This window comes from Pongo abelii, chromosome 9, assembly GCF_028885655.2.
Source record: "Pongo abelii isolate AG06213 chromosome 9, NHGRI_mPonAbe1-v2.0_pri, whole genome shotgun sequence".
NCBI lineage: Eukaryota > Metazoa > Chordata > Mammalia > Primates > Hominidae > Pongo > Pongo abelii.
In genome coordinates this window covers 23,245,316-23,269,773 of record NC_071994.2, presented here as the reverse complement: position 1 = coordinate 23,269,773, position 24,458 = coordinate 23,245,316, and the positions used below count along the sequence as shown (strand labels likewise).

Genomic DNA, 24,458 nt, shown 5'->3' with positions numbered 1-24,458 from the left:
CAAATTAGTTGATGGGGGGAAAAAAACTGTAGTGTGGCCTTAGCATTTTCTCTCCTTTCAGGTCTAGGATAAATCATTTTTTTCCTTCAGTATCACAAAGTATAACAAATAATAATGAGTGCTGTGAAAATAGATTTGATAGTAGCAACAATATAGGTACATTGATGAGGTGTACCTATAATGAGCTTCCTGCAGGTAAACACTCATATCAGGCTTATTTTAAAAATTTCCACAGTGACTATACTTTGGCAGATCTTAGAGAATGACTTGCATAAAACAGTCAATTCAGTGCTACTTTTACTATTTTCATACTGTAAAGTACATGGTTAACATGACCACTTTAAAGATGTTTCTCATGAGCTCAAATGGGGTGAGCTCTTTTTCATTTTTTGAGTTTTTGTTGTGTTCCAGGCATTGTGCTATATTCTTTAAATGCATTATCTCACTTAATCCTCCCAACAAGAGCGATACCCATTTTAAAAAGAGGCAGAGTACTTGCCCTAGATTATACACCTAGTAAATGGTGGTGTCTGGGCCAAAATGTAGGTCTGTTCACTCAAGCAAAATTTGCTTAGCACTGGAGAGAGCCAAGGCGAATTAAGGCGTGGTCCTACGCCCTGCTGTAAATGCTAGGTTCGGAGGCGTGCACAGGCTGCAATAGGAACACAAAGGAGGCTCATTTCAGGCTCTCCGTGTTTTTTAGGAAAAAATGCAAACCCTTTTGCCTAACACATTATAAGCAGGTCCCCCAAACTCCTCTCCCTTTATCTAGTCCCGCAGGGACCCGGTCGCTCTTTCTGCCACAAAGATGCCGATGCTTGGACATCTCCAGTTTCGAGGAACTCACGTAGCAGACACGCCTTCACTTCCACCTTTGCCAAACCCCGACCCCTTCACACCGCTCCCCTGCACTCTCAATCCCTGTCCGCTGCAACACATATCCCCTTAACAGCACCTTCGGTGATTAAGCCCTCCAGGGGCAGGGGATGTGGGACTACCCGGACTGAGGACGGTGCACCGGAAGTAGTGGCGGCGCTGCGTAACGCCGAGAGGAAGTGCCTGATGCCGCGGCCTGTGATTGGGAGTTGCTGGAGTCGGTGCTTCACTCTTAAGGTTCCGACCACAGACTGAGGAGTGGGTCCGGGGCTGCGAGGGCTGCGAGGGCTGCCCCAAGTCCTAGCGGGTTTGCACGGGTGCGCCCGGCTCCGCCCGCAAGTGCGCCTTCCCGACTTACTGCTGGGTGCGCGGGGCTGGGGGTGTGAGGACCACCCCTGAAGTCTCTTCCTGGGCGACCTCAGGGGCCTCATTCTAGGCCTCCTGGAAGAGAAGGATCTAAATTAGGAAAAGGAAGTACCCTTATCCACGACCAAGCTCTTCCACCTGCGGAGCTCGCTTAGTCTGCACCTCAACCGTGCGGAAAGTGACTGCCCTGTTTACTGAGGAGAAACTGGGGCTCAGAAAGGTGAAGTCATTTGCCATGGGCCATGCAGCTGGGAACTGACAGATCTGGATTCAGAGCGAGTGCTGGCTGGCGCCAGAGTCCTTGTATTTTACAGCACCGGTTCTCAAGCTTTATGTGCATTAAGAATTCCTGGGTTGAGGGTGGCGTTAGTTAACAAATTCTGGGACTCTACAAATTGAGTAGATCTGGGATGGGGCTCTGGAATCTATTTTCAACAATTGTTCCCTGGCAAATAACATATGGCTCCCCAGTGAATGGAGCAAGAAGGTGAGCAAGTCGTATCCTCTGCGGGGACTGTAGGTAATTGTGTTACGCTTTTAGGGCCTCAATTGAGAGAACATGTCAAACAGGAGCTCCTGGGATTGGAGAATTGGTATTTGATTTTCATTAACTCTTCTGGGCAGATGGCAGCCTCTGTCGTCTCTCCACCTATTAAATGAAATGAATTACATGCTTATCATCTGGGGGAACTTGTTAAACACACAGATTCCTGGGCCTGGCTCAGCTCTACTGAATCAGAAGAGGTGGGAGATGGGACCTGGGAATCTATAGTCTAAGCAAGCTATTAATATAAAACGAGCTTTTACCTTTGAGAACTTGAGGTGTGAAGCTTTCTTAGGTAGAAGCATAAAGAAATAGATTACAGATGTGGAACATGTGGCTTGAATTTCCTTGTTTTGTTAGCTGTACGTGCTTCTGCATTTGCTGTAGGCTAAGCTTTTACTGGTACAACTGTCAAATTAGTATTATTAGCCATTATGAAGTGGATTTATCCATTAGCTGGAGACAGGAATTTAATAAAAGTTGAATGTTAATCTACCTGTTGTTGATTTCCTGAGTGGCTTTGGGTGCATCATTAAACTTTACCCTCCACATACAGACCTGCATAGTGTCAAATCTTACACTGCTTGTTATAAAGACAAATACCTGTATCCATCCTAAATCAGATTTTCTGGAGGTGGGCCATAGGTGTTTTGAACAAACTTCCAGGGAAGTTTGATGCAGCCAGTGATAATGGAATATATGCTTGGAAACAGTCTTAGCCTATTTTTCAATGTCCATGTAGGTGAAAGTGGGAATAGTACAGTTTCCTTGTATTCTACTTTTGGGGACTATTAAGAGGAATGTGGTTTGTAATAGGTCCTAATTTTAGAATTTCTTAAAATGCACTTTCTTGTGAAAGAAACAAAAGTACTATGGTAAGATTACAAAAGGTGAATGCTAAAGCCAGCAGCCCCAAATGACTAGGCTTCTTGAATGAAATGTTGTGATGACAGAAACTGATTTTACATGGAAGCTCTATTGCCATTGAGAGTCTTCTGCCTGAAATTAATTATGCCTTAGGAGTAATTGTTCACAATCCTAACTAAAAACACTGTTTTGTTTTGTTTTAATAAACAGATACCATGGAGTAGTTTGAAGCAGGAACAAAATCTTCCGAAAGCTCGGAGCAGAAGCCTTTTTGGTCAACATGGAGGAAAAAAGACGGCGAGCCCGAGTTCAGGGAGCCTGGGCTGCCCCTGTTAAGAGCCAAGCCATTGCTCAGCCAGGCAAGAATCTGTAGGGATTTTGTGTGTGTGTGGATATGGACAACTCTCATTCTCTTTTATTATATCCTTTTGGTTTATAATGGACTTCCATTTCAGTTGATGTCAAGGAATTGTTTAAAATGTGGCTGATATTTTGTCCGATTTTGTTGATGGTGAGCTAAGGGTGGGTCTTTAGTGTTCCTCATGTTTAGTCCACACCCTCAAACCTTTCAGTATCTTCTGTTGACTTTACCAGTTAGTTTCTACATGTCATAGAGATCATCTCCAAGTGGTCTTTATTGGCCCTTGCTCAGTACAAGGTGCTGAGAACAGACTTTCCCCTGGTTTGAGGCTGTCCCCTCTCTTGCTTCAGCTACCACTGCTAAGAGCCGTCTCCACCAGAAGCCTGGCCAGACCTGGAAGAACAAAGAGCATCATCTCTCTGACAGAGAGTTTGTGTTCAAAGAACCTCAGCAGGTAAATTCTTGGTTTTTTCTTCAATAGTGACAAAAATTTTCTTAGAAAAGTGATATTCACACAGTAGACACTCAAATAAATAATGACAGAATAAATTCACTAATAGCAGAGCAGAAGAACTATAATAATAATGAAATGCGAAGTATTTCAGTTCCTTTCTATGTCTGGGGATTCTTTGTAGTCTGCTCCCAGTTTATGGTCACATGTTATTCCCGTATTTTTGGCAAGGAGGTTACACCATAATGAGAGCTCGCTTGCATTGGTTATTTGAGCTCCAGCAGTCCTAAAACTGTGCTGTCTTCAGTGCTATTGCACTTCAACGTCTTTGGAATTAGATTAAAATTTCAGTTATTACCGCAAAATGCCTGATTTTTAGCCCTTTTTTCCCATGAGGAAAAATGTAGGAAACAGTGAAGATTTACTTTTTAATAATGTGGAAAAGTTAAAAAGTTGGGTATCTTGCCGTAGTAACAACCCTATAAATAATTATTAAAACTCCTTATTTTATAGCATATTTTCTATTTTAAAAAATCTTATCAAGATTTTTCCAGAGCTGCTGGCTGCTAGGAAAATTTATTAATTCTATTAATAATTGTATCTTCTTTTACTGTCTACTAGCAAATGTGAAGTAGTTTTAAGAAGAGCAGAGACAAGGGTCCCTGGTGGGTTAGTGAGAAGTTGGAACAGAAAAGAGATAGTTTTTAACTTTATTTTGACCAGAAGTGGGAAGATATGGTAAATCAGTATCCGTGAGGATTAAGAACATTCCAGAAGTAAGATCTGCCTATTTCCTTGCAGGTAGTACGTAGAGCTCCTGAGCCACTAGTGATTGAGTAAGTAATTTGCTGTCTTCCTGTAATTGTTGCCCACAGTGAAATGAAGAGCCTGGAATCTTTCCTCACTGTTTTTTCTATCTGGAAGAGAATGGCCCAATAAGTGTCTTAATTGTAGTCTGGGATATTCCCATCTCAAATGTCTTTAAACTTGATCTTTTGAGAAGACTTTCTGAATTTGCTGATAGTATAGAAAATGCAACAAGATATCCATATGTTAAACTTTGACTCGTGTAGATTTCCTGGCCCTATTTCACTGATATCTGTAGACAGTAAGCTAAACCTCTCAGGCAAAGACAGAGAGGGATTTTTCCTGAGTCATTGAAGCAGGTTTTTTGAGAAGCCATTAATTGCCTCTTTTTTTTTTTTTTTTTTTTTTTTTTTTTTTTTTACTAGCAATGCTATGAAAGCTGCTAGTACTGTAGATGAGCTTACAGTCCATTTATTAAAACCATGTAATTATTCCAGAACAATTTAAATGATAGTAAACATTCTTCTTATATTGATCTGTGTCTAAAATGTTCTTGTCCAAAGTTGGTGAGAGATGCTTTGACTCCTCTTTTTATGCTTGTGCATTTTCATCTGATGTAGATAAATTGTCAGTAGAAACTATTCTTTTATCTTAGCAAATTAGCATCAGATATATGTTCTTGCCCATGATCAATCTGTTTGTTATGCTGTTTGACTGCTTGCAGGTTGGCTTGTATATCTTAGAAAAAGTCGCAGGCTAGTTCTAATAGTCTTTGGTTGTTTATTATTATTATTATTTTTTTGGAACAGGCTGTCACTCTGTCACTCAGGCTGGAGTGCAGTGGCATAGTCAAAACTCACTGGAGCCTCCATCTTCTGGGCTCAAGTGATCCTCCCACCTCAGCCTCCCAAGTAGCTGGGACCACAGGCGCACACCACCATGCCTTGCTCCTTTTTTAAAAAATTTTTTGTAGAGATGGCGTCTCCCTATATTGCCTGGGCTGGTTTCGAATTCCTGGGCTCAGATGATCCTCCCACCTCAGCCTCCCAAAGTGCTGATATTACAGGAATGAGCTACCATGCCAGGTCTTTGGTTGTTTTAAAAAAACAAGTGTGTTAGTGCCTTCATTGGTGAAGGAGAATAAACAAAACCATGAAACATGTTGTAAGCTACAGATGTGACATTCGGCCCCCCAGAAACGGGCAATTGTCAGAGAAAAATGACAGAACTCATTCCTACTTGGTCCTAGAATCTGTTAATTCTCGTTATCTAAAGTTAACTATGCTAGGTTTTAAAAAAAAATAGCCGGAAATGTCTTCCAAATTTAAAGTGAGCCATTTCTGAATGTGGGCCAAAAATATATCATATTGAAACATTTTGTTCTCTATATACTCAGGGAAACTTTATAGACAATGCATGTAGAAAATGTAGTAAATATGTGTGACAGCTATGCCTGCATTTTGGCTGAAAGGCACCCATACATCTACTTAAAAGCCTAGCTCAGAGATCATGAACCACTAACTCCCATGACAGAAGGTGATGTGAAAACTGCCCCTTCATATTATTCTCTATAACGTTTCTCTCTCTGAGAAGGATCTGACACAATTGTCTTGATAGATATGCCTATCCAGGCTGTGTCACTTTTCTCATTATGGGCCTCACCACCTGGCAGTTCTGCAACAGCTTTATACATTTCCACATTTGATTAAATTCAGTAAACCTTTATTGCCCATCTGCTATGTGCAGACACTGGGAAGCAATAATCTACCTATTCCTTGCACCTCAGGACCCCACAGTCTAGTAAATGAAATAGACATTTAATCAGATAAATTGTAATCTTGTACATCATGAAAAAATAGACTGTATCTAAGGTCTAGTGGTAACATAGAGGATGAGAGGTTAATATTATTTGCCTGGATTAAAGGTCAGGAAAAGTTTATAGGAGGGGATGCTGAAGCTAGGATTTTTGAAAGGTGAATGAGAGTTTTCCACTGGACCAAAGCTGGAGGTGGATTGGATTGGGGATGCCGGGTGATGGGGTGGCATTCCAGCATGTTGAAAAGCATGGAGTTAGAAACGTAGTGGTGTATTCAGGAGATTCCAAGCAGTTGATTGCTGCTGGAGGATGATGAGTTTATGGGAGCTGTCAGAAGATAGAGCTACATTATGAGGACCTTGAATGCAGTTTTGGGGTGCCATTGAAGGATTTTAATCAGAAGAGGAACCTCATCAGATGTATATCTCTGAAAGCAACAGAAGCCCAGATCCCTGAGATGTGCTTGCTGCCTGTTAAATGTATCCCCTATTCCACATTCTCCAGAGGAGTGCTCTATTTGAAACCTCTTTGTGCAATAGATTCCTGGACCATATCTGCCTCAATTTTGGGTAAAATATAAAGGAGTAGAATCAGAATTGATTTTATCCCAGTTTTTGTCTCCATGGCCTGATCCTGTCACAGTTCCGTTCCCAGTGCTGTTAATGATATACCATGATCTTCTCAGTGGTAGAAGAAGGTGGGGATTATGCCTCTTTCATAATTAAATGACTTTGGTGAGCCAGGACTTTGGCAGTTCAGAAGGATAACTCTTCCACTGGGTAGAGCATATTGTTTTGCCTCAAACTAACAAGTCTGTTTCCTTTGTTTCTTTAGCAGACAGGGTGTGTATGAAATCAGCCTGTCACCCACAGGTGTATCTAGGTAAGCGAATCCTCACAAGAAGTGACTGTAATTATCACTGAGTTATAGTCTCTTAAAATAGTCTACTCCCCTAGATAAAGAAAATGTGGTATATATACATTATGGAATACTATGCAGCCATTAAAAGGAATGAAAGCATGTCCTTTGTGGGAACATGGATGGAGCTAGAGACCTTTATCATCAGCAAACTAACGTGGGAACAGAAAACCAAATACCTCATATTCTCACTTGTAAGTGGGAGCCGAATGATGAGAACACAGGGACACACAGAAGGGAACAATAGACACTGGGGCTTGTCGGTGGGTGGAGGGTGGGAGGAGGGAGAGGAACAGGAAAAATAACTAATGGGCACTAGGCTTAACACCTGGGTGATGAAATAATCTGTATAACAAACCCCTATGACAAAAGCGTACCTATATAACAAACCTGCACATGTACCCCAAACTTAAAGTTTAAAAAAGTCTACTCCCTTATTTCAAATAGGTAACTTCTGCCCCTTAAATTCTTGGGTAGCAAAAATTTGATAATATCTCCTTTTTATTAGTATTTCTAGCATCACAATATTTTCAGGTATAGTTCCTAACCTTTCTGTCAGATATAGTAGCTACTATTTCCCCAGTTTTTTAGATGAGGAAATGAGACCTAGGAAGATTGAATATTTTTTTCTTTTTGAGACAGAGTTTTGCTTTTGTTGCCCAGGCTGGCGTGCAGTGATGCTGTCTTGGCTCACTGTAACCTCTACCTCCTGGGTTCAAGAGATTCTCTTGCCTCGGCCTCCCAAGTAGCTGGGATTACAGGCATGTGCCACCAAGTCTGGCTAATTTTTTGTATTTTTAGTAGAGATGGGGTTTCACCATGTTGGTCAGGCTGGTCTCGAACTCCTGACCTCAGGTGATCCACCTGCCCTGCCTTAGCCTCTCAAAGTGCTGGGATTACAGGTGTGAGCCACCACATCTGGCCTGAATATTTTTTCTTTGTGCCACATGATAACTTGACATTAGAATTGGGTCTAGCCTGGACTTCTGTGCTGTGAGTGCTACATTATATTATTATATTTCATGTATGTTACATATTGCTACACTAGGGTAAATTTCTTTTTTTGTTTTTTTTGTTTTGTGTTTTGAGACAGTCTTACTCTGTCACCCAGGCTGGAGTGCAGTGGCCTGATCTCCACTCACTGCAAGCTCCACCTCCAGGGTTCACGCCATTCTCCTGCCTCAGCCTCCCAAGTAGCTGGGACTACAGGCTCGTGCCACCATGCCCAGCTAATTTTTTTTTTTTTTTTTTTTGTATTTTTTTTTTTTTTTTTTTTTTTGTATTTTTTTTTTTTTTTTTTTTTTTTTTGAGGTGGAGTCTCGCTCTTTCACCCAGGCCGGAGTGCAGTGGCATGATCTCTGCTCATTGCAACCTCCGCCTCCCGGGTTCACGCCATTCTCCTGCCTCAGCCTCCCAAGTAGCTGGGACTACAGGCGCCCGCCACCACGCCCGGCTAATTGTTTGTATTTTTTTTAGTAGAGACGGGGTTTCACCGTGTTGTTCAGCATGGTCTCGATCTCCTGACCTCGTGATCTGCCTGCCTTGGCCTCCCAAAGTGCTGGGATTACAGGCGTGAGCCACCGCGCCCGGCCGTCTTTTTGTTTTTGAGACAGGGTCTGGCTCTGTCACCTAGGCTGGGGTGCAGTGGCACAATCTCGGCTCATTGCAACTTCTGCCTCCTGGGCTCAAGCCATCCTCCCACTTCAGCCTCCGAGTAGCTGGGATTACAGGTGTGCGCCATCACACCTGGCTAGTTTTGTATTTTGTTGTTGTTGTTGTTGTTGTTAGTCATGGCATTTCGCCATGTTGCCTAGGCTGGCCTTGAACTCCTGGGCTCAAGTGATCTGCCCGCCTTGGCCTCCCAATGTGCTGGAATTACAGGCGTAAGCCACCATACCTGGCCTAGGATAGATTTCAGTAGTTAAAGCATATACTATTTAGGGTATATTGGGCATTAGTCATTGTTTTAAAAACATTTAAAAACATTGAAACATTAACATCGCCTTAATGCATGAGTATACTAATTGTCACTATAAAATAATGAGACATTTAAAACAAATAGAACTTACACATCTAAATGAATTTCTTAAGAAGAACTTCTGCTGGAGCAATGGCTCTGCCATGGTTATAACCCTTTTTGGAGCTTTTATTTTAAAGTAAGTCACTCAAGAAAACCAGTTTTATTGTTTTGATCATATCTCATTTTTAACTGGATACGGCTTCAGGTAAGCTTGGCTCTTTCACAAAATCAGATGCACCTTCAAAGAGTGAAGATTTGCTACCAAGGCAGTTTAAGAGAATCTTCCGTGGGCTTTCAGAAGATGTCTTAAGAAAGATATCCAAAATTATTTTGAGCTGAGTTGGCATTGTTGAAATAAACACATATTTAGTGGGAGAAAGAACCCTCATTAGCTGTGTTTATTTTGATACAGTCATAATGAGCTCTAGCTTTCCCTAGAATTAGCATAGTCTCAGAAGACTACCAATTGTTTAAATAAAACAGGGCCAGGCATTTTATTAGTTATTCTTTTTTTTTTTTTTTTTTTTGAGACGGAGTTTTGCTGTTGTAGCCCAGGCTAGAGTGCAATGGTGTGATCTCAGCTCACTGCAACCTTCGCCTCTGGGTTCAAGCGATTCTCCTGCCTAAGCCTCCCGAGTAGTTGGAACTACAGGCATGTACCACCACGCCCAGCTAATTTTGTATTTTTGGTAGACGGGGTTTCACCATGTTGGTCAGGCTGGTCTCAAACTCCTGACCTCAGGTGATCCACCCGCTTGAGCCTCCCAAAGTGCTGGGATTACAGGCGTGAGCCACTGTGCCCGGCCTTATTATTCTGTTTACTCTTTACAGTGAACCTATGAGGTGGATGTCATCTCAGGTTACAGATGAGAAAACCAAAGTTCAGAGAGGTTCAGTAACTTGCCCAGGGTTTCACAGCTAAGCAGTACTGAAGTACTGTTTGAATTATGATCTATAAAAGCCCTCACCTATCATCCCTTTATCCTTCATTGCCTCTTTTATTTGTCCCAACATGAAAGGAGTTTATTTTACATCTGGAGCCTCATGACCTGGGTGATGTTAGGCTCTGCTTGCTGTGAGAGCTGTGGTAAGATGATTTCATGTACCCATTAGAGGCTGCATCCAGATTAACTGTTTCCACTGACATTTAGGGTCTAACTTATCTTTTCCATGTTCTTTGGTTAACAATGGTTCATCCTGCACCCAGGGTCTGTTTGTATCCTGGCTTTGTTGACGTAAAAGAAGCTGACTGGATATTGGAACAGCTTTGTCAAGATGTTCCCTGGAAACAGAGGACCGGCATCAGAGAGGGTAAGTAGATCCCAGAGGTCACAGTTGGTGCTGCGTGTTCTCCCTTTCTGGAATGTTTCCTGGTACCATCACCTCTGCTCACCACAGCTAGTCTTAAACAGAAATTCAAAACCTGAGATCCTAAGAAAGTAGAATTAGCCAAAAAGGACAGGGAAGAGTATTCCAGGCAGGAGAAACAGCAGGTGGAAGGCCCAGAGATCAGAGAGAACTTGGCAGGAGGATAGACATGAGAGAGAGTTCAAGGAACCAAAGGAAATTTGGTTGGCTGAACTATGGCTGACATACTTATCTCCTTTTGTGTTCACTGACTATTGCTTCAAATGGTGCCAACTTTTTCCTTTCTTCATAGAAACTTACAGAGCTTTCTTTTTTTCTTATCCTATTTTGCATACATTCTTTCACAGTCCTTGCTGACTTTGTATTCTTCTTTAACTTTCGCCAAAAGAGTCCAGTCTCCTCTAGCTTCAGCATCTGTACTCTCCTGAGCTTGTAAAAGTGACACGGCAGTTTGTTACCTGAGTTGGAACCTGAATGTCTGCGGGCATCCACAAGCCAACAGTGCCTGTTATACCACAGGTGGTCACTTGGGGGCGTCTGTGCTCTAGCTTAGAATTGAGTGAATTTAAATTTTCTGTAAAGAGGCAAAGTATATATAGTTGTCCCTCAGTATCCACAGGGGATTGTTCCCTGTGGATACTGAAATTCATGTATGCTCAAATCCTTTTATAAAAGCTATCATAGTGGCCGGGCGTGGTGGCTCACGCCTGTAATCCCAGCACTTTGGGAGGCTGAGGCAGGTGGATCATGAGGTCAGGAGATCGAGACCATCCTGGCCAACATGGTGAAACTACTAAAAATACAAAAATTAGCCAGGAATGGTGGTGCGCACCTATAGTCCCAGCTACTCGGGAGGCTGAGGCAGGAGAATTGCTTGAATCCGGGAGGCGGAGGTTGCAGTGAGCTGAGATCGCGCCACTGTGCTCCAGCCTGGCAATAGAGCGAGACTCCGTCTCAAAAAAAAATAAAATAACTATCATAGTATGTGCATATAACCTATGCACATCCTCTAGTATCCTGTAGATCATCTCTGGATCACTCATAATACCTAATACAATGTGAGTGCTATGTAAATAGTTGTTACACTTTTTTATTGTGGTATTGTTATTTTTAATTTTTATACATTTTTTGAGTATTTTTGATCCATGATTTGAGTACTTTTGATCCATGGTGGATGTGGAGCCCACAGATACGAAAGGCCAACTGTACTGGCTTCATTTTTGTTACTCATGCCTCAGAATAGGAGTCAGCTTTCTCTCAGCCTTCAGGACAGCCTTCTCTCAACTCCCACAGTTTCTGCAGCAGGGCTTTTGGTGACAGACATAGCTTTGATTGTTGGCTCTTTCATTCAAAGTAGTTGTTAATTTTAAGCAAATTACAGTTAAGTAACTCTCTGATCCCTGGTTTTCTTACCAGTAAAATTAAATTAATAATAATGTCTTCCTTATAAGGTTGTTGTGTTAATAAAATGAGATAACGCATGAGATTGCCTGGTACATAGTAAGCCTTCAGTGAGTATTAGCTGCTGCTATTATTATTGTTGTTGTTTTTATTGTTGTGGCTGATACCAGTTGTGGGAAAAAGAGTAGATCTATGGATAACTTCTTCTCTAAATTGGAACATCAAAGCCTTCTGACGAAAATCAGCTGCATGCTACAGTTGGTCAGGGCACTTTTTCCTCCATTGAATCAAAAAGGTTTACACAACATTGGACACATGAATGAGCAGTTTGTCTTGTTTCTCATATGGATGTTGGTGCCACAAATTTCTGCAGACAGGGGTTCAGGCTCCATATTCTGCTTTTTGAGACCCTAGTCTGAGCCCCACTGTTCCCCAGTGTGACTCTTTGCCCTCTCTTGTTTATGTCATCACTAATACAGCAAGTCACCCACATTCTCATCTCAGAGCCTTTGCCCATGCAGTGTCTGCCAACGTAGTGGTTTCTCTTGTCCATTCTACTTGCCAAGTCCCATATCTTCTGTGAAGGTGGAACTTTGGGTCACAGCCCATTCTTACCTTTCCTTTATATTTCTCATAGCACATTGCAAGGCACAAAGTTGGCACTCAGTAGTAACACCTTAAATAGCATTAAACCATTTCAAAGGCCTGTATTTTCTTTCTTAGATATAACTTATCAGCAACCAAGACTTACAGCATGGTATGGAGAACTTCCTTACACTTATTCAAGAATCACTATGGAACCAAATCCTCACGTATGTCAACATATTGTCATTGGTATGGTTTTATAGACTATATACTATGTGTTGAGTGCTATAAAATAACAACAAATTACCTTGCAGAGATGCATGCTGGTTCCTAGTTCAAAAAACCTCTCTGGGTTGAAACATTGAGACTTTGTGCTTGTCATCCTTCATGTGCTTTTGATCCACAGATGAGCTAGAGGATGAGAAAAAACTAGAACTAGAGTAAACTGAACCAGAGTCTAGGATTTCAGGACAATGAACTATTTCTTCTCCTAATATCCCTCTTTCCCAAGCTTTTCTAGCTGTATTCCTTCTGTGTACACCCTGGTACGCGTTTGCTGTGGGGCTGAGTCCTTATGACTGACGAGTGAGGTCAATATGTCTTTTTCTGTTTCTCAGGCTCTTTTGCTATTTGTGAAAAAAAAAATCTGATGTTTTTCTTGTTAACTTTGTATTTATTCTATGGCTGCAGTTCTCAGACTTCCATCTGATTTTGCTTTGGCTTGTTTCTGCTGCTGCTTTTGCTTTTAAAAAATTTCCATGAAAGTAGACGAAGATATTCTAGTATATAAATTAAGCTCTTCCAGGGGATAGAGTTAAGGTCCAAGAAATAGCTCCCTGTTTAGTTCCTGGAATCTTGCCTTTGGCAAATAATGTTATGTTTTCTTGAAAGAGACTTTGAAGAAAATGGAGTTTTGCTTATGGCATTGGGATACACAGAAATGTGACACATTTCAGAGCTTCTAGAAATTTGTAATTGCAAGCTACCACTTTACTAAAATGTTCAGGGAGAAAACATTAAGGGAACATGGCCTTTTCACGTAAGGAGATAGCTGCATGCTTTGGTTTCAAGGGCTGCATTTAGAATGTAAGCCAGGGAAGTGCCGAGACCCTTTATATCTGAGGTTGATTTTGAAACATGGAGGTAATAGAATTAGGCCAGTCCAACATAGCCGGCTTTCCTTGTTTCTGTCAGAATTAATTTATCTTCTTGTCAGTAGTCATAGCAGAGAATTTGAGGATTAAATGGGCTGTGGGCAAGTTCTTTCTCATTCATTCTAGTTAATCTTTTAAAACAAGATTTCTCAACCTCAGTAGTATTGCCATTTTGGGCTGGATAATTCTTTCTTGTGGGTCTATCCCTCGCGTTGTAGGATGTTTACCAGTATGCCTTACCTCCACCTGTTAGATGTCAGTGGCACCCCTCACCCAGTTGTGACAACCAAAACCAACTCAAGACGTTGTTAAACATCTGCTGGGGGGCAAAATTGCCCCTGGTTAAGAACCGGTGGGAATAAACACAAAGCACATAGGATCTGCTGAGTAAAGTAGCCTCTTATTGTCCGACACTTTGGGAACATTTTGACAACTCTTCAAAATGATTTATGACAATCCTTTTTTTTTAAATGTTGGTAGTATGTGCTTATTGAAAATTTAGAAACTGCACATAAACAGGAAGAATATCAAAATTCTTGATAATTCTACCCGATGTTTTGGTTCCAATCTTGTTATTTTAGACAAATATACCTAGAGAATCTTTTTTTCTGTAATAATAAAATAGTGCAGGTGTGGTGGCTCATGTCTATAATCCTAACACTTTGGGAAGTCAAGGTGGAAGGATTGCTTGAGGCCAGGAGTTCATAACCAGCCTGGATAGCATCGCCAGATGCCTTCTCTACCAAAATTTAAAAATTAGCTGGGTGGAGGCAGGAGGATCGCTTGAGCCCAGGAGTTTGAAGTTACAGTGAGTTATGATCACACCACTGTGCTCCAGCCTGGGAGACAGAGCAAGACCCTGTCATTCAAACATATATATATATCTATATATATATAGAGAGAGAGAGAGAGAGATAGCGCGTTTCATTTAACTATGTATCATTAACATGTTATCACTAAATACTCTTCTACAACATCATATTTAATCACTGTATAGTATTCTGTAATCTATGTGTGCCGTAGCTTATTCAAACAACCCTCTTTTGTTGGATAATAATGTGGTCAAATTAGAATTCTTTAATTCGGATTTGGCTGGCTCATAACTTTGTCTTTATTGGTGATATATTTAGTTCATTTACATACTATCTTGAACAAAAGAGCTACCCTTTCTCAGATTTTTATTTATGTTCATTTTAAATTTAGATATAAGGTCTTGTTATGTTACCCAGGCTGGTGTTGAACACCTGGGCTCAAGTGATCCTCCTGCCTCAGCTTCCTTTAATAGTTGTGATTATCGGCCACACCCCGACCTCTCAGAATTTTTTAAAGGTGGATTCACTAGTGTATGTATATATATGTTGGGAGTACTTGTTTAGTTTAAAAATTGTCATTACCTGAAGCTTAATATCCCATACAAAACGAGCAATTTCAGTCATGGGTTTTTAAACTTGTTTTAGTTTTTGTTCAAACTAAATCTCCAGTGAGCCCAGTGTATAAAACAGATCAGAGCCTTGGCTGGCTGGGAGTCCCACCAACTTGACCTCTCCTTCCTTCTCCTGTAGACCCAGAGGTACCTAGAACTCTGTACAACACTGTTTGAAATCCGCTGAATAGGTCCTTTCACTTCTGTGATTCATATTTTTTGTATTCTTTTCCTAAAATGTCTTTTAAGGATAAAATGTCTTCACTGAACAGTGAGATAATGCTGAATTTTAATTTAGACATTCAGTTCTGAGGCATCTGAATATAGAGTATTGGTTAGAGAGTCTAAATTAATCCTCTAGTTCATTATCCCCCTTTTTCTTCCTTTTCTCACTGTTTCAGTACCAAAAATAACCCAGAAAAAAAATACCTACTTAGAAACATAACACAAACTTTATGTTATCTCAGTATTCAGTCCCTGAGCAAGTCAGGGAAGTGCTAATTAGATTCTCAGTAACATTGGAGAAAAAAGCCTATCTTCCTCCTTTACATTCTTGTTTTTCTGTTAAGTGTGTAATTCTAGCATCTGATCTTTATCGTTATGAAGATAAATTTAAAGCTGTAAAGTAAATAGGAAATACAGCCTGCTGACACTATTATTGGAATTTCACTTTGGAATTTATTCTCTTGAACAAAGGTTAATTTAATATTTTTGCTTTATGAGTGTGGATCTCATGTTATGTGTTTTTCTACCACAATAAAAAAGGAGAACAAGAGATACAGAAACTTCCAACTTCCAGAGGCTTCCTGAGTCTCCCCAGGTGTCCTATTAGCCAACTATTTGTTGTTTTTGCTGTTTATTTTTTAAAATCCTCTGCTTATAATATAATATTATAATGTAATATCCACAACAAGGAATTCCATCTTTAACCATGGTTTTCACATCAGAGTAAAGCTGAGTGATTATGTAAGCTTCCCTGGCAGTTTTACCTGACAACCATGGGATATACTTGATAATAGTAACAATAATATTCTTTCCTTTGCTGAACATCTGTTTCTTCACTGCAAAACATATAACATGATATGGTTTGGCTGTGTCCCCATGCAAATCTCACCTTGAATTGTAATAATCCCCATGTATCAAGGGCAGGGCCAGGTGGAGATAATTGAATCATGGGGGCATTTTCCCCATTACTGTTCTCATGGTATTAAGTCTCATGAGATCTGATGGTTTTATAAATGGGAGTTCCCTGCACATGTGCTCTTGCCTGCTGCCATGTAAGATGTGACTTTGCTCCTCCTTTGTCTTCTGCCTTGATTGTGAGGCCTCGCCAGCTATGTGGAACTGTCAGTCCATTGAACTTCTTTTTGTTGGTAAATTACCCAGTCTTGGATATGTCTTTATTAGCAGCATGAGAACAGACTAATGCAATAGACATTCAAGGAGTTCCCTAAAGTAACAGTTCTTAGAGTATAATCTGCAAATCCCTGGAGAGGGTTCATGAAAACTTTTTTGGGAACCTACAAGTAAAACTCTTTTCATAATAATACTAAGTCCGTATGGTATGTTCACTGTGTTGGGTTTGCACTGATGGTAATGGTGGATAAAGCTGCCAGCACCTTAGCATGAATCAAGCCATTGTCACCAAACTGTGCTAGTAGTCATTGTGTTCATCATCATCATGCACTTCCAGTGCAAACTTTAAAAAATGCCAGTTTCATTTAAGAATGTCTATTGATGAAGTAGTAAACATTATTCATTTTATTAAATCTTGGTCTTTGAGTGTGTGTCTTCCCAATAGTCTTCTTAATGATTCAGAGTATACCTAAAGTACTCCAGCTACAAACTGAAGTGTGATTGTTTGAGCTGTAAGCTGAACTAGCTACTTTTGTTGTGGATTGTTTTTGCTTAAAATACAACTGGCAGACCGACTGTGGTTATTCAAACTTGAGTATTTGGCAGACATTTCCTCATAAATGAGTGATGTGAATGTCACTTCAAGGAAAACAATGGACAAGATTTTTTACTAATGATAAAAGTTGAGTTTTCAAGCAAAAATTAGAATTTTAGAAAACTGGTATCTGCCACTATTAGGGTTCTCTAGAGGGACAGAACTAATAGGATAGATACACACACACGCACGCACACACACACACACACACACACAAATATATAAAGGGGAGTTTATTAAGTATTAATTACACAATCACAAGGTCCCACAATAGGCTGTCTGCAAGCTGAGGAGCAAGGAGAGCCAGTCCGAGTCCCAAAACTGAAGAACTTGGAGTCCGATGTTTGAGGGCAGGAAGCACCCAGCACGGGAGAACGATGTAGGCTGGGAGGCTAGACCAGTCTCTCCTTTTCACATTTTTCTGCCTGCTTTATATTCACTGGCAGCTGATTAGATTGTGCTCACCAGATTAAGGGTGGGTCTGCCTTCCCTAGCCCACTGACTCAAATGTTAATCTCTTTTTGCAACACCATCACAGACACACCCAGGATCAATACTTTGTATCCTTCAATCCGATCAAGTTGACACTCAATATTAACCATCACAGCCACTTTGAGCCTGACTTCTTCCCATTATTTAGGCTTTTCTGCTGAGATCAGTGGTAATATTGTCGGATGAGAATTTTTTTTGTTATTGTATAATGAAATGTGTCAGCATTTAGAAGATCTGTGTAACTTAGTGAACTAATATTTTCCAGATGACCAGTGGTTGATGTTACAAAACCATACAAGGTTAAAGATTTATTCAAGTTGTAGGCTGGACCAATGGCTTTATTATTATTTTTTTAATTAAAGCATTTTTTTTTTTTTTAGAGACACAGGGTCTTGCTCTGTTGCCCAGGCTAGAGCGAGCACAGTGGCTCAATCCTAGATCACTGCAGCCTTGAACTCCTGGGCTCAAGCGATCCTCCTGCCTCAGCCTCCTAAGTGGCTGGGACCACAAACATGTGCCAACTGTGCCTGGCTTATTTTTTATAGAGAGGGGTCTCAGTTTATTGCCCTGGCTGACAGTGGCTTTATATAAAAAATAATATGAAAAGTTTGACATGGTTTCAGATTCCATATTGCAACTAACCTTTAAGAAGTCAGCACCTGTTAGTGGAACCGTGACTGCTCCGCAGAGCTGCTGGTATGAGCGCCCCTCGCCACCCCACATCTCAGGCCCAGCCATTCTGACAAGAGCTAGACTTTGGGCTCCTTGAGAATATTCAGTTTTGTATGTTTGAATATCCTCTCACCATATTCAGCATAAAATACCATACTTAATGGTTATCCTTGGCAAGACAGGTGTGAAAGGATTGCTGTTGTATTACAATCATGGTGCAAAAATACCAGTCACCACTGAGGGTGTACAAATACCCCTTCAAATTAATTATGGCTGCCTATGAAAGGAGGTTCCCTACATGTCCTTTGATCCCGACATTCATGGGCAGTGACACTGTGAATGAATTCAAGAGTGAAGATGGGGCTGTTCATGTCATTGAAAAGCACTGTAATCTGGATGTAGATGCACCAAGACTGCTGAAGAAGATTGCAGGAGTTGATTACGTTTATTTTGTCCAGAAGAACTCACTGAATTCTCGGGAATGTACTTAGCACATTGAGGCTCATAATGAAACATTTTCTAGTCGCTATACCATTCACCCTGAAAATGAAGATTGGACCTGTTTTGAACAGTCTGCAAGTTTAGATATTAAATCTTTCTTTGGTTTTGAAAGTACCATGGAAAAAACTGCAGTGAAACAATATATCAGCAATATTAAAAAAAGGAAAGAAAATCATTGAATACTACCTTCGCCATTTAGAAGAAGGCATAACCTTTGTGCCCCGTTGGACTCCGCCTTCCATCACACCCTCTTCAGAGACATCTTCGTCATCCTGCAAGAAACAAGCAGTGTCCATGGCCGTTGTCATCCCAGATGCTGTTCTCAAGGAGGGGCTGAGTGGTGATGCCCTCAGCAGTCCCAGCGCACCTGAGCCCATGGGCACCCCGATAACAAACTAGATGCCGACTACATCAAGAGATACCTGGGCGATCTGACTCCGCTGCAGGAGAGCTGTCTCATTAGACTTCACCGGTGGCTCCAGGAGACCCACAAGGGCGAAATTCCAAAAGATGAGCATATTCTTCAGTTCCTACGTGCGTGGGATTTTAATATTGACAAAGCCAGAGAGATCATTTGTCAATCTTTGGCGTGGAGGAAGCAGCACCAGGTAGACTACATTCTTGCTACTGGACCGCTCCACAGGTCCTTCAGGATTACTACACGGGAAGCTGGCATCATCACGACAAAGATGGGCGGCCCCTCTGTGTGCTCAGGCTGGGGCAGATGGACACCAATGGCTTGGTGAGAGCGCTCGGGGAGGAAGCCCTGCTGAGATATGTTCTCTCCATAAATGAAGAAGAGCTAAGGCGATGTGAAGAGAATACAAAAGTCTTTGTTTGGCCTATCAGCTCATGGACCTGCCTGGTGGACTTGGAAGGGGTGAACATGCGCCACTTGTGGAGACCTGATGTCAAAGTGCTGTGGTGGATCATCGAGGTGGTGAAGGCCAATTACCCTAAGAGACTGGGCCGACTTCTCATCCTGCGGGCACCCAGGGTATTTCCTGTGCTCTGGACGCTGGTTAGTCCATTTATTGATGACAACACCAGAAGGAAACTCCTCATTTATGCAGGAAATGACTACCAGGGTCCTGGAGGCCTGCTGGATTACATTGACAGATTATTTCAGAGTGAAGAGTGCATGTGCAAAGTGCCAGAGGGTGGACTCGTCCCCAGATCTCTGTACTGGACCATGGAGGAGCTGGAGAACGAAGACCTCAAGCTCTGGACTGAGACCTCTACCACTCTGCAAGCATCTTCAAAGGAACCCCACACAAGATTCTCATTCAGATTGTGGATGCCTCTTCAGTCGTCACTTGGAATTTCGACGTGTACAAAGGGGACATTGTCTTTAACATCTATCACTCCAAGAGGTCGCCACAGCCACCCAAAAAGGACTCCCTGGGGGCCCCACCTCTCCAGGTGGGAACAATGTACAGCTCATAGACAACGTCTGGCAGTGGGGCCATGACTACAACATGGTGGAATCGCCTCTGATCTGCAAAGAAGGAGAAGGTGTGCAGGGCTCCCATGCGACCACGTGGCCGGGCCTCTGCATCCTGCAGTGGAAATTCCACAGCATGCCAGTGTGCGCTGTCAGCAGCCTGCCCCAGGTGGATGATGTGCTCGCGTCCCTGCAGATCTCTTTGCACAACTGTAAAGTGATGTACTACGCCAAGGTGATAGGCTCCGAGGATTTCAGAGGTTCCATGACGAGCCTGGAGTCCAGCCACAGTGGCTTCTCCCATTTGAGCCGCACCACCACCTTCTCCAGCCAGTCCCACTCCAGCTCCATGATTTCCAGCTAGTGCCGCACCGCCTGCACCTAGTGTGCAGACGGGATGGCCGCCCCTCCTCGGACAGCCAGCTCCACCCTCCTGCCGAGCAGTGACATTGTACAGACTCCTCTCACCTCTAGATAGCAAATAGCTCGCCAGATGGTAAACGTAGTCATTTCATCCCAAAACTATCTTGGCAGGTAGTTTTAACTCTGATCCTACCTTAACTCAATAGCCATAGATTTTGTATATGTTGTGCACAAAATCAAACCAGAGCACAAGGGCTCTCTTGAAATAAAAGTAGTTTCTATACCAATTAAAAGATTGACGTGGTCTCAGAAAAAAAAAAGGAAACCAGTACTTGTTGAGTTTTGGTATAATATCAAAGAAGAATATCTACAGTTATTTGAAAAGGCTGTAAACTACATACCTATGTGAAGCCAATTTCCTTCATATACTTCAGTAAAAACAACCTATTTTAACAGATTGAATGCAGAAACAAATATGAGAATCAGCTCTCTTCTATTAAGTTAGATAGTAAAAAGATTTGCAAAACAGTGTAACCCTTCTCATCAATTATTCAATTATTTGTGTTGGAAATTATAGTTATTTTTCATTAAAATGTTGATGTTAACATGTAATGGATTTGTCATTGCATTTTTTTTATTTTAATTTAATTTTTTTTTTTTTTTTTTTTTGAGACGGAGTCTCGCTCTGTTACCCAGGCTGGAGTGCAGTGGCACAATCTCAGCTCACTGCAGCCTCCGCCTCCAGGGTTCAAGTGATTCTTCTGCCTCAGCCTCCCGAGTAGCTGGAACTACAGGCGCATGCCACCACGCCCAGCTGATTTTTGTATTTTTAGTAGAGACAGGGTTTCACCATATTGGCCAGGCTGGTCTTGAACTCCTGACCTCGTGATCCACCCGCCTCGGCCTCCCAAAGTACTGGGATTACAGGTGTGAGCCATGTTGCCCGGCCTGTCATTGCATTTTAAATGAATTAACCAGTAGTTGAAAATTTTTTCAGTTTTAATTTTAAATATGATAAAAACTGATGGCTATAACCCATATAAACAAAAGTTCCTTGGGCTCCTCAATAATTTCTCATGTAAAATTTGAGAACCACTGTTCTAAAGGAAGCTTTGTAAAGTACTCGAGATTTCTGGGAGAAAAGAATTCTAGCAAGAACCAATATAAGCTATGTTGTTTGTAGCTCCCAAGTACAATCTAAGGTCAGAGGTCATAACTTCCTGTAATATACATGGCAAGACAGTTCCAAATATGAATTACATCAGTGAACCCAGTGCCCAGGAGGCAGGGCCATGGAACCTGTTTAAGTCTTCTGTAGTTGATGGCTCATACACTTGTCAAGAGCATATCATGGTTCTCATTCTTTAGAAAAGAATGTTTTTACTCTTCAGGTTATGTTTTTTGGAAGTTAGCCACTCTGGAAATATTAAAGATCATTTTTAAGAAGCAATTCTCCCCATCAGGATAAAATAGGAATAGAACGAACAGAGGGCCACCCAGCAGGAAAGTTGTTTCGCTCTTCAGGCTTCAGTCTGGGTCTGCTGACTACCTAGTGACATATCGGCTTTGCTGCTCCACTTACCACCTTAATGACTTACCAAGGTCACTGCCCTGAAGATACTGATGTTTGCTTCTTTGCAAAGGCCATGTATTTAACATGGAAAGGATGAGATGGTTAGATAGATTCTGGTCCTTATGATATTGCTGTACTAAATTCAGTACTTTTATAAAATTGCAGAGATCAACTTGCTTCAAAATAGAAATGATGGGAGGGAATTAAACTACTTTTCTTGCCTTCTGTTTATTGCATTCCAAGTGGTTTGCTTATTTCATGCCCTGGTTATAAGTTGGCTGATTTTGCCCTTTCTTTTTTGTTTTTCCATGAGGCTGTCATTTTGTGTGTTATGCGACTGTCTTGCCCTTTTCTTGGTCTGTGGATCGCAGTGGCATCCTGTGCTGCGCACACTAAAGAACCGCGTTGAAGAGAACACTGGCCACACCTTCAACTCCTTACTCTGCAATCTTTACCGCAATGAGAAGGACAGCGTGGACTGGCACAGTGATGATGAACCCTCACTAGGGAGGTGCCCCATTATTGCTTCACTAAGTTTTGGTGCCACACGCACATTTGAGATGAGAAAGAAGCCACCACCAGTGAGTATTCTCTTTTTCTTATGCTCTTCCTGCCTCTTATTAGTCTGTGGAAAAAGTAGAACTCCTAAAAACTTCTACTTTCAGATTTCGAGCATGGGAGTACACATTTTGTTGATGAAACATTTTCAAGTGACTACTTCCCCATGGTTAACTTTTGACTTCCAAAGTGCTCCTTCATTCATTTACATGTCCAACAAGAATTGGCTGCCTTATGCTAGGTGCTGGGGGCTCATTTCATTGATGATAAACTCCCTGTCCTCCGGGAGATACAGTCTAGTTGGGGTAGATAAATATTGCCAGTTACTCAAATAATTGCAACTGTGATCAATGCTGTGAAGGAAAGCCTTAGAAGAATGACTCAAGCTAATGGGAGGCTAAGGAAGAGGAAGGAGGCTAAGGAAGACGTCCCTGAAGAAGCCTTTATTTTAAGTGTTCTTCATGGTAATATGGCCACTTTTCTGAAAGGGAGCATTCACATATCTTTGTTCCTTCTTAGCCTTCTCCTGAAATACAGGTGAATCTGTAACTCTTTCAGAGAGAGGAAACTCAAGCCAGATTATCAGAGATGGTGATCTGTCCACATTCAGGTAGAAAAACAGTGACCAAAAAATTAATAACGATATAATAACTTCAGTTTCTACCCCAGCGCTTACCTCGATTATGTGACATTTGAGGAATACTAGGGTTATTAATTTTTTAAAAAATCAAAAGTGTAGCCCGTTAGGACGAAGAAAGATAGTAATGCCAAGAAAAGAGCCAATTATTTTATTTTCAGTGTTTGTGTCTCTTCCTAACCAGCATTCCTGATCATTCAGCTTATAATATTAAACCAGACCCAGTCAGTGTGGAAGGCCAACCAACAGGCTGTTTTTTTGTTTGCTTGTTTTTTAGAGACGGAGTCACACTCTGTTGCCCAGGCTGAAGTGCAAGTGGCACGATCTCGGCTCACTGCAACCTCTGCCTCCCCAGTTCAAACGATTCTCTTGCATTAGCCTCCCGAGTAGCTGGGATTACAGGCGCATGCCAGGACCCCCGGCTAATTTTTGTATTTTTAGTAGAGATGGGGTTTTGCCATGTTGGCCAGGCTGTTCTCAAACTCCTGACCTCAGGTGATTCGCCCACCTTGGCCTCCCAAAGTGCTGGGATTACAGGCATGAGCCACTGCACCTGGCCCAGGCTGATTTTTCAATAGACCTAAAGCAGACCACATCGTTATTAGTTCCGTGTCAGTTCTTCATCAGATATACTTCCGTAAGAATAGACTGAGTGTTTTCCTGGTGTGTATTGGGTTTCCATGCGTGGTATTTTTAAAGCATATTGTGTAATTTTGCATATATGCCATTAAGCACCTTTTGTTGGTATAATTTCCATTGATTAGGTTTTCTTTGTTTATGTTTACATAAAAAGTTTGATCATTGTTAGGGGATTGGTAGTTGCCAGTGTTTTTTTGAGTGAACTTGCTCCCTAAGCCTTCAGTTACATTGGGAAGCAGCCTTCTCATATACCAAGGAGTACCACTTGAGAATCAGACAAACCAGCTTTTGCTATATTCGTTTTAGGTATGATTATACTTCTGTATACAGCTTCCACTCAGTTAAATACCAAGTTCACATGTGTGAAAAATTCATCCTGCCCTTAGTAAGACTCCTGTTACATAAATAGTAGAGAAACACTGTATCAGTCTCATTATTTAAGTTCAGACCCTCTTCTCAAGCCAGATGTATGGAACCTCAGCTTGTTGCCAGAAGTGGTCCTGGGACCGGGGGCCGTAGCAGTGAATGAGTAAGATGAAATCGTCTTTCTCCTCCTGGAGCTCATCTAGCATATGCTGGCGCTGTGCCTTCCTCCTAGAGTTATCCTTCTGGCCTCCTGATTGGCAAATAAGCTATAGTATATATAGCTTTTGGTATAATAATGGTTTTTA

General features: G+C 41.6%; 1 protein-coding gene and 1 pseudogene across 1 annotated transcript in view; both read left to right on the top strand.

Moving 5' to 3' along the window:
* The first annotated feature begins 1,118 nt into the window (after positions 1-1,118).
* The window catches only part of ALKBH3 (alkB homolog 3, alpha-ketoglutarate dependent dioxygenase), a 39,800-nt gene continuing 16,460 nt past the window's right edge, over positions 1,119-24,458 (top strand). Inside the window, 7 exon segments of the mRNA NM_001131479.1 lie at positions 1,119-1,462; positions 2,864-3,012; positions 3,365-3,468; positions 4,267-4,301; positions 6,923-6,970; positions 10,234-10,337; positions 22,267-22,534. Of these exon segments, the coding sequence (NP_001124951.1) occupies positions 2,934-3,012; positions 3,365-3,468; positions 4,267-4,301; positions 6,923-6,970; positions 10,234-10,337; positions 22,267-22,349 (453 nt within the window). The 5' untranslated portion in view covers positions 1,119-1,462; positions 2,864-2,933 and the 3' untranslated portion in view covers positions 22,350-22,534.
* Positions 18,182-20,720, top strand: LOC100937465 (SEC14-like protein 1; annotated as a pseudogene).